The sequence below is a fragment of the Canis lupus genome, unplaced genomic scaffold (genome assembly GCF_011100685.1).
Source record: "Canis lupus familiaris isolate Mischka breed German Shepherd unplaced genomic scaffold, alternate assembly UU_Cfam_GSD_1.0 chrUn_S812H975, whole genome shotgun sequence".
NCBI lineage: Eukaryota > Metazoa > Chordata > Mammalia > Carnivora > Canidae > Canis > Canis lupus.
In genome coordinates, this window is record NW_023331769.1 from 13,177 (window position 1) to 34,276 (window position 21,100).

General features: G+C 38.7%; 1 protein-coding gene across 2 annotated transcripts in view; it reads left to right on the top strand.

The window, feature by feature from the left end:
• The window catches only part of LOC119879428 (ankyrin repeat domain-containing protein 26-like), a 31,268-nt gene extending 11,997 nt beyond the window's left edge, over positions 1-19,271 (top strand). Inside the window, exons 3-5 of one of the 2 annotated variants that reach the window (XM_038589710.1) lie at positions 1,824-2,052; positions 17,801-17,846; positions 19,021-19,271. In XM_038589710.1, coding sequence (XP_038445638.1) covers positions 1,824-2,052; positions 17,801-17,846; positions 19,021-19,034 — 289 coding nt within the window. In that variant the 3' untranslated portion in view covers positions 19,035-19,271. The remainder of the gene's footprint in view (positions 1-1,823; positions 2,053-17,800; positions 17,847-19,020) is intronic. The other variant, XM_038589711.1, reaches the window with a different exon arrangement.
• Positions 19,272-21,100: the final 1,829 nt, after the last annotated feature.

Here is a 21,100-nt window from a genome sequence, read left to right on the forward strand (position 1 = left end):
TGGGTTCATGAGATTAGTAGGAAGTGAAAGCCAACTGGATAGTATAATTTTGGAAAATAACGTTTGTAAATAAACTTACCATTTTATGTTCATCCAGGATAGTTTGCCTCTCTCCTCTTTTTGTGTGTGTGTGTGGGGGGGGGTATATGATTTTACTTTTTCCCGTTAATATTTTCAGTTACTCTATCTTGTTGTCTTTACAAACTAATTGTTTAAAACTTTATAATTTAGACAGCATATTATTTTTTTAAAGTTGATATATTTTATTTAACACAATACGTCAAAAAATATCCTTTCAACTTGTGATCAATATAAAATTATTACTGAGATATTTCATATTTTTTTCATTCGAAGTCTTAAAAATCCAGCATGTATTTTACAATTATGGTATATTTCAATTAGAACACTAAATTTTCATTGGGAATACGTGTCTATATTTAAACTTCATAAAATTTGTAGTGGAAAGAGCAGATTCACATACCTGCATCTTTACAACCCTACTTAAAAGGTTTTTTGTTTTGTTTTGTTTTGTTTTTTTTGGAGTTCAATTTGCCAACATGTTGCATAACAATTTGCCAACATATTACATAACAACCAGTGCTCATCCCGCCCAAGTGTCCCCCTCAGTACCCATCACCCAGTCACCCCAACCCCCTGCTCACCTCCCTTTCCACCATCCCTTGTTTGTTTCCCAGAGTTAGGTGTGTCCCGTGTTTTGTCACCGTCACTGATATTTTCACTCATTTTCTCTCCTTTCCCTTTATTCCCTTTCACTAATTTTTATATTCCCTAAATGAATGAGACCATATAATATTTGTCCTTTTCCGATTGATTTATTTCACTCAGCATAATACCCTCCCCTCCAGTTCCATCCACGTCGAAGCAAATAGTGGGTATTTAGACAGCATATTACTATAAAATTTTTTGTCAGAATTACCCTAAATAGAAATATTAATGAGTTCATTTTTGGAAGATTACACCTTTAACCCAAAAGATCAAGTGCCAATAGTATACAGGTTGGTAAATTAACTTTCTTGATTGTGTCTTTGGTATTATTACTAGAGAGCCTGAGGGTGGGGGAAACCTTTGTATGTTTTCTACTTTATATAAAAGTATACATGTGAAACAGAGAAAGATTCACACTGGGGTGAAAGGCAGTATAAATCCCAACGTGGCTAAAATAGCATCATGGTGGGCATGAGGGGGTGTGTGGAAGACAAAAAAGGGCAGATTCTACTTCCAGGGCCTTGGTAAGTGTGTTATCAGCTAATTGCCTCTGGAGCTGTTTCGGTCCTTCTGATCACTGCTCTGCCATCTACCTGGCCCCTAGAGGTTGTTGGTCTGAGGTATTCCTCGGTGCGAAACCCTCAATTTCTCTGAGGCAATGAGAAAAATGTACAAGAGTGGTGAAAGCACATCCTTGAAAATGTCTTTGAGGGATGGTTTATTTTTATGTTCTGAGCTGCTTTACTAAATACAAATATGTGTAACGGCATTCTCCAGAATCTTGTAATTACAGCCATTCCAGAAGGTAGCAAGTATTACCTGTCAATCCATGTGCATCACTGTCAGCCATTTCTTTCCCTCCCCTAATTTGAATTTCTTGTTAGTTAGTTATCCCTGGAATCATATATACTCCTTTGGAATAATTTTAAACCTATAAATATATGTAGTAGCTCTGCTCTGTCACATTTTCAGTGTTAAAACACTGTTTACTGGCACATTCTGTTTGCTATTATGGAAACTTAAAAAAATGCAGGTCATGCAGGAATGATTTGGGTAGAAATAAAATACTAAGCACTTGTGTTGTGTAATCTTCACAGGACTAATGAGAGGCTGGCAGATATCAGTACCAAATATCTGGTGGAGAGACAGCAGAACAGACCTTTCCACAGCACTCTTACTATGGGACCAGTCTTGGAAGGGCCTTATGTTGGAAATTGGACTAGTAGTTTACTGCTGGATAGAAATGTTACTCCAAGAGAAAATGTAATGATTCCTACCTCAAGGCCGCAGACTTCAGTTAGCAGCATTGAAACTCACTTGTTCAAGGTTAGTTATATTATCTTTCTTTCTTGAGTTTCAGATTTCCAATAAAATTTTTGTTTTTAATTTGGTGAAATTCTGAGTTAACTGAATAATACTCATTAAGTAAAAGTTATACTGGTTTGTGCTAATAAGGAAATGGGACAGAAATTTTATGGTATTTTTTAAAGCTCCTGGAGCTCTTATTGTCAAGAGATACCTATTATTAACTTTATTCAATAAATACCACTAAACTGACACATTTTATCTTCTTATTTTTTAAAGATTTTATGTATCTGAGAGAGAAGAGAGTGTGCCCATGAGTGGGGAGAGAGGTAGAGGGAGGGGGAGAATCTCAAGCAGGCTCCCCACTGAGTGTGGAGCCTGACTCAGGGCTTGATCCCATGACTCCGAGATGATGATCTGAGCTGGAATCAAGAGTTGGATGTTTAACCAACTGAGTTCCCAAGGCACCCCCAAACAGACCCATTTCCTTGAAAAGCTATGTTAAATTGGATTTTGCAAAGTAAATATTATTACCTACTAACCCAAAGTACACTTAGATGCTTTGACTTATTCTCTGATTAGCAATAGTTTATACTATGTTTAAAGTTTGCTGTAACTCAATTTTCCACCCCTATGCATAAGTGAATGATTAGAATCCAAACGCTTAACCATGTAGGGATATTTATGATTTTAACGATTCCACGGTAAGTCCTTTTTATGAATTAAATAAACTTGTAACACTAAATTGATAGTTCTATGTTTTGGGGGGCACCCGTATGACTGAGTGGTTTAGCATGTATCTGCCTTTGGCTCAGGTCATGATCCAGGGGTCCTGGGATTGAGTCACGCAACAGGATCCCCATAGGGAGCCTGCTTCTCCCTCTGCCTATGTCTGTGCTTCTCTCTCTGTACTTTTATGAATAAATAAATAAAACAGTTTAAAAAATGTTGTAAGTTTTTGGCATTTTCTTACATGAGAGCACATCCCTAATTGCTTTCTTATAACACCTTTTTTTTAACTTATATTACTTCTATTTCAATTTTTATAAAATGGCTTGCTGAGCAACTGTAGAGATTTTCTAAATAAGTAAGTCAAAGAAATATTTGATTCTTTCTTTTCTTTTTTTTTTTTTTGAGAGAGAGAGAGAGAAAAAAAATGAAGGAAAGCAAGCAGGTGGTAAAGGGCAATGGGAAAGAGAGAAGAGAGACTCTTAGGCAGGCTCCATGCTCAGAGTGGAGCCGGATCTCATGACCCTAAGATCATGACCTGGGCCAAAATCAAGATTCTGACACTTAACTGACTGAGCCACCCAGGCACCCCACAAATAATTGGATATTTCAAATGAAATTCACATATATTTACCTTGATGCCATCACTTGAATGATTGATGACTAAGATGGCAGTGATAGGGAGCCTTTAATAACAACCCATTTCCATTGTGTATCATTGTTGTTAAAATACCCATTTCAATCAATGCACATAGGCTTATGATTTTGATAGTATATTCATGGATTTATTAATGTAGAAAAATGTAGCATAGACTCATGTTAAATGAAGCCTTAGTCTTGTTCTTTCATTCGACTTCCTTGTTTTCTTGCTCTATTCTCTTCTGATTCGATGACTTTTAGTATTATGTTTGGATGCTTTTCTTCCATTTGTGTATCCGTTATAAATATTTGGTTTGTGATTACTATGAAGTTCATATATAACATCCTGTGTATGTATAGCAATCTCTTTTAAGGTTGATGGTTACTTCAGTTCAAACAGATTTTAAAAACACTGCATTTTTACACCCTGCCTTGTTTTATAAATTTGATGTCATAGTTTACACCTTTGTATTTTGTGTATCCCTTAACTAGTTACTGTAGATATAATTGATATTATTCCTTTTGTCTTGTAACCCTCATACTGGCTTTATAAAAATGATTGGTCTATTACCTTTACTGTATGTTTGTTTTTATGATAAAACTGTCTCGGGGATCCTGGGTGGCGCAGCGGTTTTGGCGCCTGCCTTTGGCCCAGGGCGCGATCCTGGAGACCCGGGATCAAATCCCACATAGGGCTCCCGGTGCATGGAGCCTGCTTCTCCCTCTGCCTGTGTCTCTGCCTCTCTCTCTCTCTGTGACTATCATAAATAAATAAAAATTAAAACAAAAACTGTCTCATTTTCTTATTTCTAGTTATGGTCTTTCTTTCTTTCTTTCTTTGAGAGCAAAGTGAGTGAGAACACAAGTGAAGGGGAGGGAGGGGCAGAGGGAGAGGGAGAAGCAGGCTCCTCTCTGAGCAGGGAACAGGGAGTCCCTTACAGAGCTTGATCCCAGGGTCCTGGGAGACTCTTCACTGACAGCCGTCCAGGTACCCTGGGCTTTTCTGATTAAAGAAGTCCTTTTAACATCTCTTATAAGACCTATTTAGTGGTGATGAACTTCTTTAAGTTTTGTGTGGGAAACTCTTTATCTTTCTTTCAGTTCTGAATTATAAACCTGCCAAAAATATCCTAGGTTTTTTCCTCTTAGCACTTGGAAAATATCATGCGACAATTTCTTTTCTTTTTTTTTAACTTTCTTTTTATATGATAAATTTATCTTTTATTGGTGTTCAATTTACCAACATACAGAATAACACCCAGTGCTCATCCCGTCAAGTGCCCCCCCTCAGTGCCCATCACCCATTCACCCCCATCCCCTGCCCTCCTCCCCTTCCACCACCCCTAGTTCATTTCCCAGAGTTAGGAGTCTTCACGTTCTGTCTCCCTTTCTGATATTTCCTACCCATTTCTTCTCCCTTCCCTTCCATTCCCTTTCACTATTATTTATATTCCCCAAATGAATGAGACCATATAATGTTTGTCCTTCTCCGATTTTTATTGGAGTTCGATTTGCCAACATTTAGCATAACACCCAGTGTTCATCCCAAGTGCCCCGCTCAGTGCCTATCACCCAGTCACCCCAACCCCCCGCCCACCTCCCCTTACACTACACCTTGTTCATTTGCCAGAGTTAGGTGTCTCTCATGTTTTGTCACCCTCAGCGATATTTCACTCATTTTCTCTCCCTTTATTCCCTTTCACTAAATTTTATATTCCCCAAATGAATGAGACCATTTTAATGTCTGTCCTTCTCCGATGGACTTATTTCACTCAGCACAATACCCTTGAGGTCCCTCCAGGTTGAAGTAAACGGTGGGTATTTGTCGTTTCTAATGGCTGAGTAATATTCCACTGTATACATAGACCACATCTTCTTTATCCATTCATCTTTCGATGGGCACCGAGGCTCCTTCCACAGTTTGGCTATTGGGGACATTGCCGCTAGAAACATCGGGGTGCAGGTGTCCTGCCGTTTCACTGCATCTGTATCTTTGAGGTAAATCCCCAGCAGTGCAATTGCTGGGTCGTAGGGCAGGTCTATTTTTAACTCTTTGAGGAACCTCCACAAAGTTTTCCAGAGTGCATGCCACAGTTTCGGCTGAAAAATCCACTGATATCCCTGTAGTGGTTCGCTTTGATATAACTAATTGCTTTTCCTTTCTTTTCTTTTCTTTTTTTTTTTTTCTGCTTTTAAGATTCTCCTTTTCTCTTTCATTTTTGACTTGTTATTATGTGTCTTGGTGTGAAACTCTTTGGGTTCCTTTTATTTGGGACTGGCAATGCTTCCTGGGCCTGGAGGCCTGTTTTCTTCCCCAGGTTAGGGAAGTTTTTAGGTATTCTTTCTTCAATAAGTTCTTCACCCTTTTCTCTCTTCTTTTCTGGGACCTCTCTAATGTGAGTTTTATTATACTTGATGCTATTCCAGAGGTCCCTGTATCTTAATTTTTCAAATTATTTCTTCTTTTTGCTTTTCAGCTTGGATGATTTTTACTACCCTTTCTTGCAGATTGCTGATCTGTTCTTCACATCTTTTAATCTGCTGTCGATTGTGTCTGGTGTATTTTTCATTTCAGTTATTGTATTCTTCAGCCCTAATTGGTTCTTTTGTATATTTTCTCTTTGTTGAAGTTCTCACTGAATCCGTCCATTCTTCCAAGTTTGCTGAGCATCTCTGTGACCATTACTTTGAACTCTTTATCAGGCTGACTCCTTATCTCTGTTTCATTTCGTTGTTTTTCTGAGGTTCTATCTCGTGGCCTTGTTTCATTTAGAACATACTCCTCTGTCTCCTCGTTTTGTCTGACTTTCTCTGTTTGTTTCTAAAATTGTTCTTTCCAACTTTTCCCTCTTCAAAATATGTTGCTTTGAACAATGAATGTTAGTTATAAAGTCAAGCAAGAAGAAACATTTTTCAAAGTATTGTCTGGTCATTTCTCTCATTGGAGCTGTGGTGGGGTAGGTGGCAGAGGACAGTGCTCTTCTTTTTCTGAGTTCAGAGCACAGGAGTCAGGCAGATGGAGTTAAACTTAGTAGCCTTTGTTACTAATACATGCTAACAGATTGGAGGATGTGGTTTGGGTGGGTATGTAGCCACAGTGGGCTTCCCAATTCTTTATCCCAAATTAGGCACTTCCCCACACAGTTGTAAATGGAGGAAACAAATGTTTGATGCCCATCCCACGAAGATGAGAGCAGACCTGAATTCATGTTACCATGGGTGAGCACATCTTTTCAAAAAAGAGATTTGGAATCTCCTAAGCACTGCCTAGTGCCTTCTCCCCAATTCACTCATTAGGCAAATCTCCCTTCCTGCTGTGAGGGAGGTAGAGAGATAAATCCACTTGTGGGTAATGATGGTTTACCTCTAATTTCTGACTGGATTTAAATTAAAGTTAGTCCTGTCTTTTGTAACATACCAACTCTCATAATGATGAGAGGTTGGACAGAGCATACTAGGTGGTAAAGAGAAGTCTGTTTTGTGTTTAATAATCCACAACATAGATAACTCATTTGTTGATTGATTTTGGTAAACCAAGTTTTAGCTGGAGGAAAAGAATAATTGTTTCCAGGAAGAGTTTCCTCCATTTCAGCCTCTTTGGTTCAACTAAAGATTTTCTCCTTCAAGTTCCGTGTCTTGTGGTTTAAAAAATTTGTGCTTATAAATGCAGTCTATTAACTGTTCCCAATAGGAGTAAAGATCATTTCCATTGCTGTATTTTTATTCATAAACATTAAAATTTATAATTTAAATTACACTTTAGACTTTAAAATTTATAATTTAATTAGAAAGCTGTTTTGTGCCTCATGCCTAGTCGTTATTGAGCCACATGACAAACCTTTATGTGTTCATTTTCAGTCAGTTATAGTTAAAATGTAGGTATTTTTCCTGAAGATGATGAAGTAACTGGCATAAAAACTCTCAGCTCAGGAGGACCTAAAGCACATTCCTGGCCTGCAACTCTTTGGTCTTTTGACCTGAGGCAAACTGCAATCTTTCTGAGGCCTTCTTGTCTCTTATGTAAAATTAGGGACTTTGGGATCCCTGGGTGGCGCAGCAGTTTGGCGTCTGCCTTTGACCCATGGCGTGATCCTGGAGACCCGGGATCGAATCCCACATCAGGCTCCCAGTGCATGGAGCCTGCTTCTCCCTCTGCCTGTGTCTCTGTCTCTCTCTCTCTGTGACTATCATAAATAAATAAAATTAAAATAAAAAAATTAGGGACTTTGACTAAATTAGTGACTACCTTTTGGAAAACAATATTTTTTTCAAAGAATGGAACTTAATTTGTTTTTGTTTTATTTTGTTTTGTTGTTTGTTTTCTGTTTTTGCATTAAACTGTATTATACAAAACCGAGACCAGTGGAGCTGTGTAGCTAAAAGAGAGATGAGACTACAGCTGTAGACTTTTGTCCCTCAATCCTACAGTATCTCCAATGGAACCTTAGATTTCTATGATTGGTAGTTTGGAAACAAACTGTTATGAGAAAATCCTACTAATTAATGAGTCTTCGAATTAAAATTTCCTGATACGTTGTTTTTATGTGTATAATTTTCTTACCCTCTTATGTTTTTGATAAATGGAAAAGTATAAATAAAATTGCAAATATGTTCTCTTTATTAATGGATTGCAAGCTATTTCTACCATCTAACTCAATTCTCACCTGGAAATAAACCAGGGTCACAGAAGCAAGTATTTAGGAAAAGACTTTTGGCGAAAAGATCATTATATTACTTTGATCGTTCCTTAAGGAAATGAAGGCAGGCACTTAAGTGACTGGGCCACCTAGGCCACCACTTAGTACCGTATTTAGACCCTATTTTGGGAATTCAATGAGAGGATGCCTTTTATAAGAAATAAGAGCATTCTAGATGGGAATATTTGTAATGCACATTTGATCCTTGACCAACATGGAATTGTAGCTGCAGGTCTAGGTAGCCTACACATGGACTTTCTTGGCTGTTGTGTTGTACTGTATTTTCTCTTATGTTTTTCTCAATAACCTTTTTTCTCTAGCATACTTTATTTTAAGAATATATTATATACACATGTAATGTACAAACCATGTGTTAATGGACTGTGTTATTGGTAAGGCTTCCCATCACCAGTAGGCTATTAGTAATTAAATTTGGGGAGAATCAGAAATTATACAGAGTTTTGACTGCACGGGGGTAAGTGCACCTAACCACTGTGTTGCTCAAAGGTCAACTGTAGTCTGAAATATTCCTAAATATTTCATAATTAAGTAGATAATGATAACTATAGTAAGTCAGGTGCTTCAAAAATGGTCCTAATTCATAGAAAGGAAACAAAGTTACAGTTAAAATTTCTTTTCCTTGTTTCTAATTCTAGAAACTTATCAATGCGAAACTAAGTTGGAAAACTGGTGCTAGCTTTATATTTTTCCTTTCCTGAAGCAGATTTTCTGAAATCTCTGTGTTCACATGAAAAGAAGTACATCAGTCATCATATAGATAACCAAAATAGTTTTACTCAATATTACCAGGAGAAATTCCACATGACTTTATGTAGTCCCACTTCCATTGTTTTATGTATTTAAGAGTCTGTGCTGAAAAATAGAGCATACAACATACCTCAAGATTTTGTTGAGTGCAAAATCAAAAGTGCAAAAGTGGAAAGTTCATTCGGAGGAATAATTTATTTAAACAAATGATTAATCTCTCATAAAGGGCACTTTTTCTGAAAATCACAAACTATTAAAGTGTAAAATGACTCTTGTTTACAATTTTGTAACAGAAGTTACAAAGATCCTTCAGAAGTTATGTATATTCTTTTATTTCACATTCCTAGCTCCATTGGTTTCTTTACTATTTTTTATTTAAATTCAATTAACTAGCTTATAATGTTATGATATATATATCATGCCCGGAGCCAAAGGCCTACTCTCAGCCACTGAGCCACCCAAAGGTCCAAAGATTTAATTATTTATTGGCTGAGTAATATTCTGTTCTCTCCTCCCCTCCCTCTCTCTCTCTGTCTAATAAATAAATATGATACTTATTTATTTATATCTACATCACATCTTCTTTATGCATACCTCTTTCAAAGAACAATCCATATCTCTCAGGTTGGCTATTGAGGATAGTACTGGTATAAACATATGGGTGCAGGTGCCCCTTTGGATCCCGACCAAAGTGATCTTCGGGATTTCATACCTTCTAGCGCAATTGCTGGTTTTACATAGGTAGCTCCTTTTTCAACTCTTTGAGGAACCTCCGGTACTGATTTCCAGAGGAAGCTGCACCAGGTTGTATGTCTCACCAACATCATAAGAGGATCCCCCTTTCTCTGCATTCCCGCCAACATCTGTCATTTCCAGACTTGCTAATTTTGGCATTATGAAAGGTGTGAGGGGGAAACTCACCGTGGTTTGATTTGTATTTCTCTAGTGCCAGCTGATGTTGAGCATGTTTTCATGTGTCTGTTGGCCATATGTATGTCTTCTTTGGAGACATGTCCTTTCATTTCTTCTGCCCATTTCTTCATTGGGTTATCTTTCTTTTGGGTGTTGACTTTGATCAGCTCTTTATAGACTTTGCATACCAGCCTTTTATCTGATTAAGGCATTTGCAAACACCTTCTCCCATTCTGTCAGTTGTCTTTTGGTTTTGTCAACTATTTCCTTGCTGTGCAAAAGCTTTTTATCTTGATGAATTCCCAGTAGGTCATTTTGGCATCTGGTGACATGTTCTAGCAAGAAGTTGCGGCAGCCGAGGTCACAGAGGTTGCTGGCTGTGTTCTCCTCTAGGATTTTGATGGATTCCTATCTCACATTTGGGTGTTTCATCCATTTTGACTCTATTTTTGTGTATAGCATAAGAAAATGGTCCAGTTTATTCTTCTACATGTGGTGGTCTGATTCCCACACCATTTGTTGAAGAGACTGCTTTGTCTCCATTGGATTTTCTTTCCAGTATTGTTGAAGAGGAGTGGACCATAGAGTTGAGGGTCCACTGTCTGGGTTTCTCTTCTGGGCCAGTGATCGACATGTCTGCTTTGGTGCCAGTACCATACTGTCTTGTTGATCACAGCTTTAAAATAGAGCTTGAAGTCCGGCTTGTAATGCCACCAGCTATGGCTACCTCTATCAACATATGTTGGCTATTCGGGGTCTTCTAAGGTTCCAAACAAAATCTTACCGTTATTTACTCCAGCTGTATAAAAAGGAGTTGGTAGTATTTTGATAGAGATTGCATTGAATATATAGATTGATGGAGCTAGCATAAACATTTTAACAATATTTAATTCTTTCAATCCATGAGCATGGAATGTATTTCCAGTTCTTTACACCTTTCTCAATTTCTTTCCAGAATGTCCTGTCATCTTCAGAGTATAGATCCTTTGTCTCTCTGGGTAGGTTTATTCCTAGGCATCTTATGGTGTTTGCTGCAATGGTCAATGGAATCGACTCCTCAGTTTCTCTTTCTTCCATCTCATTGTTAGTGTATAGAAATGCAACTGATTTCTGTGCATGGATTTCCTATCCTGCTGCTTTGCTGAATTCAGGAAAGGGTCCTAGCAACGTTGGGGTGGAGTCTTTTTGGGTTTTCCACATAGGATATCATGTCCTCTGAGAAAAGTGAGAGTTTGAGTTCTTTTCTGATTCAGACGCCTTTTTATTTCTTTTTGTTGTCTAAATGCTGAGGCTATGTCGAACAACACTGGTTGTCCAGAGAGTGGACTTCCCTGTCGTGTTCCTGACCTTAGTGGCAAAGCTCTCAGTTTTTCCCCTTAAGAATGGCATCAGGTGTGGGCTTTTCGTAGATGGCTTTTATGATATTGAGATATGCTCCCCCCCCTTCCCTGCACTGCGAAGAGTATTGATCCGGAAAGGGTGCTGCACTTTGTCAACTGCTTTTTCTGCATCTCTTGAGAGGATCCTATGGTTCTTATCCTTTCTTTTATTTCTGTAGTGTATCACATTGATTCATCTGCAGATGTCGAATCACCCTTGCAGCCCAGGCATAAAACCCACTTGGACATGGTGAATAATCCTTTAATGTACTGTTGAATCCTCCCAGCCAGTGTCTTGGTGAAAATTTTGGCATCCATGTTCATCAGGGATATTGGAGTGTAATTCTCCTTTTGGGTGGGGTCTTGCTCTGGTTTTCGATCAGAGTAATGCTGGCCTCACAGAGAACGCTGGAAGGTTTCCCTTCCATTTCTAATTTTTATAAACAGCTCCGAAGAATAGATTAATTCTTCCTGGAATGTGTGGTAGAATTCTCCTGGGAAGCCACCTGGTCCTGGACTCTTGGTTGTTGGCAGATATTTGATGACTGCTCCCATTTCCTTGCTGGTTATGGGTCTGTTCAGGTTTCCTGTGTCTTCCTGTTTCAGTTTTGGTAGGAAGGGATCCATTTCTTCCAGATTGCTTAGTTTGTTGGCATATAGTTGCTCAGAATGTGTTCTTATAGTTGTCTGTATTTCTCTGGTGCTGGTCGTGATCTGTCTTCTTTCATTCATGATCTTATTTCCCCAGATGTGGTTTTCTTTTTTAAAATTCCCCTGGCTATTCGGGGTCTTTTCTGATTCCACACAAATCTTAAAATAATTTGTTGTAGCTCTCTGAAGAAAGTCCATGGTATTTTCATAGGGATTGCATTAAACGTGTAAATTGCCCTGGGTAATATTGACATTTTCACAATGTTAATTCTGCCAATCCATGAGCACGGAATATTTTTCCATCTCTTTGTGTCTTCCTCAATTTCTTTCAGAAGTGTTCTATACTTTTTAGGGTATAGGTCCTTTACGTCTTGGTTAGGTTTATTCCTAGGTATCTTATGCTTTTGGGTGCAATTGTAAATGGGATTGACTCCTTAATTTCTCTTTCTTCAGTCTCATTGTTAGTGTATAGAAATGCCATTGATTTCTGGGCATTGATTTTGTATCCTGCCACGCTGCCAAATTGCTGTATGAGTTCTATCAATCTTGGGGTGGAGGCTTTTAGGTTTTCTATGTAGAGTATCATGTCATCGGCAAAGAGGGAGAGTTTGACTTCTTTGCCAATTTGAATGCCTTTAATGTCTTTTTGTTGTCTGATTGCTGAGGCTAGGACTTCCAGGACTATGTTGAATAGCAGTGGTGAGAGTAGACATCCCTGTCTTGTTCCTGATCTTAGGGGAAAGGCTCCCAGTGATTCCCCATTGAGAATGATATTTGCTGTGGTCTTTTCGTAGATGGCTTTTAAGATGTTGAGGAATGTTCCCTCTATCCCTACACTCTGAAGAGTTTTGATCAGGAATGGATGCTGTATTTTGTCAAATCCTTTCTCTGCATCTAAAGAGAGGATCATATGGTTCTTGGTTTTTCACTTGCTGATATGATAAATCACATTGATTGTTTTACGAGTGTTGAACCAGCCTTGTGTCCCGGGGATAAATCCTACTCGGTCATGGTGAATAATTTTCTTAATGTACTGTTGGATCCGATTGGCAGTATCTTGTTGAGAATTTTTGCATCCATGTTCATCAGGGATATTGGTCTGTAATTCTTCTTTTTGGTGGGGTCTTTGTCTGGTTTTGGAATTAAGGTGATGCTGGCCTCATAGAACGAATTTGCAAGTACTCCATCCCTTTCTATCTTTCCAAACAGCTTTAGTAGAATAGGCATTGTTTCTTCTTTAAACGTTTGATAGGATTCCCCTGGGAAGCCATCTGGCCCTGGACCTTTGTGTCTTGGGAGGTTTTTGATGACTGCTTCAATTTCCTCCCTGGTTATTGGCCTGTTCAGGTTTTCTGTTTCTTCCTGTTCCAGTTTTGGTAGTTTGTGGCTTTCCAGGAATGCGTCCATTTCTTCTAGATTGCCTAATTTTTTGGCTCCGTTCTCTTTTTGATATGTCTGGCCAGGGGTTTATCGATCTTATTAATTCTGTCAAAGAACCAGCTCCTGACTTCATTGATGTGTTCTACTGTTCCTTTGGTTTCTATTTCATTGATTTCTGCTCTGATCTTTATGAATTTTCTTCTCCTGCTGGTTTTAGGCTTTAATATTCTGTTCTTTTCCAGCTCGTTTAGTTTAGGTGTAGGGTTAGGTTGTGTATTTAGGACCTTTCTCATTTCTTGAGAAAGGCTTGCATTGCTATATACTATCCTCTTTCGATGACCTTTGCTGCATCCCAAATGTTTTGAGCAGTTGTGTTTCCATTTTCATTTGTTTCTATGAGGTTTTAAAATGTGCCTTACTGCCCCAGTTGGATTCTTTAACCTCTGTGTATTTGAATTCTTTCCAAATTTCCTGTCAAGATTGAGTTCCAGTTTCAAAGCATTGTGGTCTGAAAGTATGCAGGGAATGATCCCAGTCTTTTGGTACCAGTTGAGAGCTGATTTGTGACTGAGTATGTGATCTGTTGTGCAGAATGTTTGTTCCATGTGCACCCGAGAAGAATGTGTATTCTGTTGTCATAGGATGGAGTGCTCTGAAGTTATCTGTGAAGTCCATTTTGTGCAATGTGTCATTCAGAGCCCTTGCGTCCTAGTGGATCATCTGCTTAGATGATCTGGCCATTACAGTAGTGTTGTGTTAAAGTACCTACTATTATATGACTATCCATGTGTTCCTTTATTTTTGTTATTAATTGCTTTATAAGGTGGCCTGGGTGGCTCAGTCGGTTAAGGCTCTGCCTTTGGCTTAGGTCATGTTCTCAAGGTCCTGGGATCAAGCCCTGATCAGGCTGCCTGCTCAGTGGGGAGCCTGCTTCTCTCTTTCTTGCTGCCACTGCCTGTGTTCTCTGTGTGTGTGTGTGTGTCAAATAAATAAATAAATGAAATCTTAACAGAAAGTTGATTTATATAGTTGGCTGCTCCCACTTTAGACACATTAAAACTTATAATTGTCCAATTTTAGTTTTGGATAGACCCTTTAATTATGGCATAGTGAGTTTCTTCATCTTTTGTTGTTGTTTCTTCTCTTAATGCAGTCTTTGGTTTAAAATCCAATTTGTGGGATGACCAGGTGGCTCAGTGGTTGAGCATCTGCCTTCGGCTCAGGTCATGATCTAGTCCCACATCAGGCTCCCCGCACGGAGCCTGCTTCTCCCGCTGCCTGTGCCTCTGCCTTTCGCTCTCTGTGTGTCTCTCATGAATAAATAAATAAAATCTTAAAAAAATCCAATTTGTTTGATATAAATATTGCCACTCCAGTTTTTTTTCATGTCCTTTAATATGATAAATGGTTTTCCACTCCCTCACCTTCAATGTGAAGTTGTCTTTGTGTCTAAAATGAGTCTCTTTCAGATAGCATATCAATGGGTCTTGCTTTTTTTTATCTACTGTGATACCCTGTGTGTTTTGGTTGGGGCATTTGACTTGTTTACATTCAGAGAAAGGATTGAAAGATATGAATGTAGTGCCATTGTATTATGTGTAAAGTCCGTGTTCTGGTCTGTGTTACTTTTGGGCTCTCTGTTTGCTTAAAGTTTCCCCTTTACCACTTCTTGCAAAGCTGTTTTAGGGATCACAAATTCTTTTAGTTTCAGTTTGTGCTGGAAGCTTTTTATCTCCCCTTGTATTTTGAATGAGAGCCTTGCTGGATAAGATTCTTGGCTGTAGACTCTTCTCCTTGAGCACCCTGAGTATATCATGCCAGCTCTCTCTGGCCTGCTAGGTCTCTTTGGATAGATCCGCTGCCAGTTGAATATTTCTCTCCTTCTTGGTTCAGGGCCTCGTGTTCCAAGCTGCTTTCAGGATTTTCTCTTTGGGTCTGAAATTTGCAAGCTTTGTTATTATATTGGAGATATTGACCTGTTTTTTATTGATTTTGAGGAAGGTTCTCTGTGCCTCCTGGCACTTGAGTGCCTGTTTCTTTCCCCAGATGAGGGAAGATCTCTGCTATAATTTGCTCAAATATGCCTTCTGCCCCCTCCTTCCCCTCTTTTTCTGGGATCCCCATTATTCTAACATTGTTTTGCTGTGTGGTACGAATCATCTCTCAAATTCTCCTGTCATAGTCCAGTGGTTGTTTCTCTCGCTTTTCCTCAGCTTCTTTATTCTCCATTGTTTTGTCTTCTATATCACTACTTCTCTGTGAAGCCTCATTTATCCTAGCAGTTAGAACCTTCATTTTTGATTGCATCTCACTAAGATTAGCCTTTTTTATCTCAACTTGATTAGATATCAGTTGTTTTATTTCTCCAGAAAGGCATTCTCTAATGTCCTCTGTGTTTCTTTTAAGCCCAGCTATTATCTTGATGGTCATTATTCTGAACTCTCGCTCCAGCCTCTTCCTTCTATCCATGCTGATTAGGTTCCAGGCAGTCAGTACTACCTCTTGTTCTCTTTGTGGCGGTGAGTTTTTCCATCTTGTCATTCTGTCCAGAGAAGAAGAGATGAGTGAGAGAACAGAATAGAAAAATATCAAGAATGACCCCAGATAAATACATGCTAAACAAATCAGAAGAGACCCGAAGCCAATTTAAAGGTTAACAAAGGAGATAATAGAATTAGAGAGATCAAGAGAGCAGAGCAGTACACCGATACTATGTGAATTTTGGTCTTTTTGTTAGGAAATTGCATCCCCAAATGGTTAAGAGGAAACCTTGTATATATACAAAAATAAAATTAAATACAAGGAAAGTCTAGAATGTAAGTGTAAAAATGGAAATTAAAAGTCAAAATAAAAAGGATATTATCAGCCAGTTGAACAGAACAGAGCAATATACTATATCATAAGTTTATTTTGGTCTGTTTGTTAGAAGAAACTACATCCCAAAATTGTAAAGAATGAAAAACTTCATTATATGCAAAAATAAAATTAAATGCAATGAAAGGATAGAATGTAACTGTAAATATGAAAATTAAGATAGATTTTAAAAATATTATAATCAGACAGATGAAGAGAATAGAGCAGTATAGTAGATTCTGGTTGTATTTTAGTCTATTTCTTAGAAGGAACTACTTCCCGAAATGGTACAGAAAGAAAAACTTCAATATATACAGGAATAATATTAAGAGCAGTGAAAGGATTGAATGCAAGTGTAAAAAGGTAAATTGTAAGAGTTGATAAATGAAGAAAATGGTTGAAAGCAAAAAGAAAATTAAAATAGAAAGACTAAGGAGTCATGAGAAATAGCCATGAGTTCTGTATACTGTTTGCCCCTAGCACTGGAGTTCTGCAGCTCTGTATGATGAGTAAAGTTGGTCTTAGCAGGAAGTTGTTGCTGACCTCCTGAGGGAGAGGCCTGTTGCACTGATTCTTAGGTGTCTTTGCTTAGGGTGGGATTGCACCACCCTTGCCAGGGGGCCAGGCCAGGTAAGCAGCTCCAGATTGCTCTCTGTGGCTTTTGTTCCCTGAAGGCTTTCTGGGCAGCTTTAGAGGATGAGAATGAAAATGGTGGCCTCCTAATTTCCAGCCCTGGAATTGAAAGATCTCACTCCCTACTGTGTCTCCCTGGTTTCTGTCTGCACTCTGTATTCACCCAGCCTGTGACCAAGCATTTTTATCTCAAGCACAGACCCCCTTTCGATTTTCCAAACTTTGCAGACCCCTGTAGCTCCCATTCACACTGTGCCTCTGGGGGGAAGGAGGAGGTCTTGCCCAGTTTTTCCTGCTTGGAAAGTGGTCACCTGACTGTTCCTCGGTTTGGGGTTTATGGCAACACTGAGCTGAATGCCCACTCCTGGGCTCACTGATTGCAACTGGCTTCCCCGCTCAAACGCCTTGGCAACTGCCATACTCAGGCGCCGCCCCCATTCCTTCTGTGACCCCGCCCCCCCAGGGATCCTGAGACCACACTGTCCGTCCCACTTAGGATGCTGCCCCCCGTTGCCACCTGAGCATCTTTCAGACAGGGATGTCCTCACTGGAACAGACCTCTTAAAAGTTCTGGTTGTGCACTCTGCTGCTATATCACTTTCCAGGACTTGCCTTCTGGCTTCCAGAGGTTCCCTGCCGCCCTGGTTTAATCTTCTGATATATGCCTCTGATTCATTTCTCCACACCTCCTACCTTGCAGAAAGCGGTCGCTGTTCTATTTGTAGAATTGCAACAATTCTTTTCTTGGATCTCTGTCTGAGTCCACAGGTGTTCAGAATGATTTGATACCTATGTAGCTGAATCCCAGACACCAGACAAAACTAGGGTCTCCTACTCCTCCACCATCGTCCTCTTCTTCCAGAAATTCTGTATATTCGATTGATCAATATTAATTGTACTTTTTATTAGAATCCTCTAAACAGCATTATAGGTTTCTTCTCAGTTATCCAGATTAAAATAAGTAGGGATTTATTTTATTTATGTGATTAGCTTTCTATTTAAGCAAATTGTAGCTTTTACTTTCTAAAAGTATCATTTCCAGACCACGTTTCATAAGCAAAATAAAATTCCTACAATAATGTCTCTTGTTTAACTTGAACATTGTAAGTAACGTTTAACTTATTTCAGATGCAGCAGATGTTGGAAGACAGTATAATCAGAGAACTAAAAGAAGGTATGTTGCCAAATTCACAAATTTAGATGGTCATTAATTTCTGAAATAAACCACAAATAGTAACTGGCATCCCTTCCCCTTGTTAAAATTTTGTCTAGATATATCTAATAAAAAATGTAAAACATAAACATAGTGAATAAGAGACTTATCCTCATTTGGTCATCGTGTTTCATACCTTTTTATTTTTATTTTTTAAGATTTTATTTATTTATTCATGATAGCCACACAGAGAGAGACAGAGAGGCAGAGACACAGGCAGAGGGAGAAGCAGGCTCCATGCAGGGAGCCCGACGTGGGATTCGATCCCGGGTCTCCAGGATCGTGCCCTGGGCCAAAGACAGGCGCCAAACCGCTGTGCCACCCAGGGATCCCTCATACCTTTTTAAAAACCTGCAGCCTGTATGCCTGTTAGCACTTTTGGCTGTAATCTTCCTTCACTTGTGCCATCGCTATGGAACTGTCAATCTGAAAATGTGGGCGTTCTCAAATTCTTGTTTCTGCTAGTGGTAGAAGACCAAACAGACCAGACTTGTCTCAGTAATACTTAGTTAAGCAATTATATAGTTCATATAGCTGTCCCTTGACAGGTGACATTTCAATCTCCAGCCACTGGTTTTGCCATTGGGTAAAATTCCAGGTTTCTTAGCATGGAATATAAGCACCCAAATCAATTTGGTTCTTGCCACATTGGTGAGCCTTCTCTGTCGCCATTACCCTACTCTGCTGCTTTGCAGAGAGTAATCTTTCAGGTATCAGCCTTCCTATTCCCTCCACAGAAAAGCAGACAATATTGATAGAAAACCAGGATGTCCCTTCTGTGTGTTCTTATAATGTCTTGTTTTAAACCTGCCATGATATATTTGACTCTAGATATTGCCTGTTAGATTTTTCAGTTGATAGTATATGATTGTTCAGGGGTGGACTGTGCCATCAGCTTGCAATCTCATCTTGTAATGAGAAAACCAGAAGCTAGTGTTTATCCACAGTAGTAATTAATTCAATGGGCAATCGTGAGCAAACTTGATTTAATAGTAATCTTGTATTTTATATTGTAGTTATATGTAGATATTTTTCATCCTTTTAACACTCAGAAGATTCCAACTTTTTTTTTTACTAACTTCTAGTTAACTACAAAGTATTTCAGATAAAGAATATTATTCTTTCTCTTTTTCAGTTGCTCATGATTGAGAATCAGGATTCTGTAGATCTTCTCCTTTAGGACCTACTGACGAATCAAATGTAAATCAAGATCTAGTACTGCAAGCATCACGAGAATATGTAGAGATTTTGAATAGAAAGTATATGATCTGAAAGCTATATAGTAAAAGTTTATTACCTAGATGTTTAATATAACATTTTAATTGTTTCCCAGTAAATATCTGATGTACAAAAAATCTTTATTAAAGGAAATGTTGTTATATCGTGTGTAATGAAAGTTTATATATTATTTTAAGCTATGTTTCTTGGCATCTGATTAAATTTAAGCATATTTTCTACATGGAAACCAGCATTATTGAGTTTTACAGGCTCCAATCTGCCCAAGTAGATCGGACCAAGTTGTTGATAATGTTTTGGGGCTGGTAATTGGTAGTTGTTTTTTTTTTTTTTTTGTATTTTCTATGTTTTATTACTAGACATATGGATTTAGACACACATCATTTTGATATACTGCTGCTAAAGCTATCACCAATGTTTGTATGTATTTCAATTTTTATAGTGCCATAAACCCTGTGTATAATTTCAATTTTAAATACTTATTATTCATAGTTCTTTCCTCATGGTGAAAAAGATTTGCCTAAGGCTTTTTATCTTTTCTTTTTTTTTTAATTTACTTTTTGAGAAGAGTCTTAAAATTAGAGAAAAGAAAAAAAAGAGAAAACGACCTTTTCCCTCCAGAATGGTTTGAAAGTAAATTGTTAATTTATGCCCAATTCCTGTGGCCCCTATATCCTGCAAGTCAGTACATTCCACATAGCTACCGTACAACCCTGCCAATCAGAAAATCAACACTAATACAATTGTCCCTTGAATAATGTGGAGCTTAGGGGGGCACTGATCCTCTGTGTAAAATCTGTGAACTTTTGACTCCCCAGGCACTTAACTACTACTAATCTACTGTTGACCAGAATATTGTACCAAAACAGTCAATTAACCTATTTTTTGTGTGTTATATGTATTCCATTCTATATTCTCCTTATAAAGTAAGCTAGAGAAAAATGTTATTAAGAAAAATCAGAAGAGGGTAGCCCGGGTGGCTCAGCGGTTTAGTGCCGCCTTCAGCCCGGGTGTGATGCTGGAGACCCGGGATCAAGTCCCACATCAGGCTCCCTGCATGGAGCCTGCTTCTCCCTCTGCCTGTGTCTCTGCCTCTCTCTCTCTCTCTCTCTCTCTCTGCCTCTTATGAATAAATAAAATCTTTTAAAAAAAGATCAGAAGGAAGAGAAAATACATTTACAGTACTGTGTTTTTTAAAAATTGGCATATAAGTACACCCATTCAAACTATGTTAGGTATACATTATGTTTTTAAATTTAAATTCAATTTCCCAACATTTAGAAGGGTCATCGTTTTCAGATAAAGTTTTCGATAATTCATCAGTTGCATGTAACACCAAGTGCTCATCACGTCACATGCCCTCCTTCATGACCATCACTGATTTACCCCATCCCCCCATTCACTTCCCTTTCAGCAACCTTCAGTATGTTTTCTGGAGTTGAGTCTCTCATGGTTTGTCTTCCTCTCTGATTTTTCCCCATTCAGTTTCCCCTCCTTGCACTATTTCTTATATTCCACCTATGAGGGAGACCATATGATCATTGTCTTTCTCCAGTTGACTTGTTTCACTCAGCCTGATACCCTCTAGTTCCATGCCCATTGATGTAAGTGGTAGGTTTTCATCCTTTCTGACGTCTGAGTAATATTCCATTTTGTATGTATATCACATCTTTTTTTTAAAAGAATTCATCTATTTACTCATGAGAGAGAGAGAGAGGCAGAGACACAGGCAGGGGGAGAAGCAAACTCCATGCAGGGAGCCGGACATGGGACTCTTCCCGGATCCCAGGATCATGCCCTGAGCCAAAGGCAGACACTCAACCGCTGAGCCACCCAGGGGTCCCATACCACATCTTCTTTATCCATTCCTCTGTTGAAGGACATCTTGGCTCCTTCCACAGTTTGGGTATTGTGGATATTGCTACCATAAACATTGAGGTGCAGGTGCCCCTTCATTTCACTACATTTGTATCTATGGG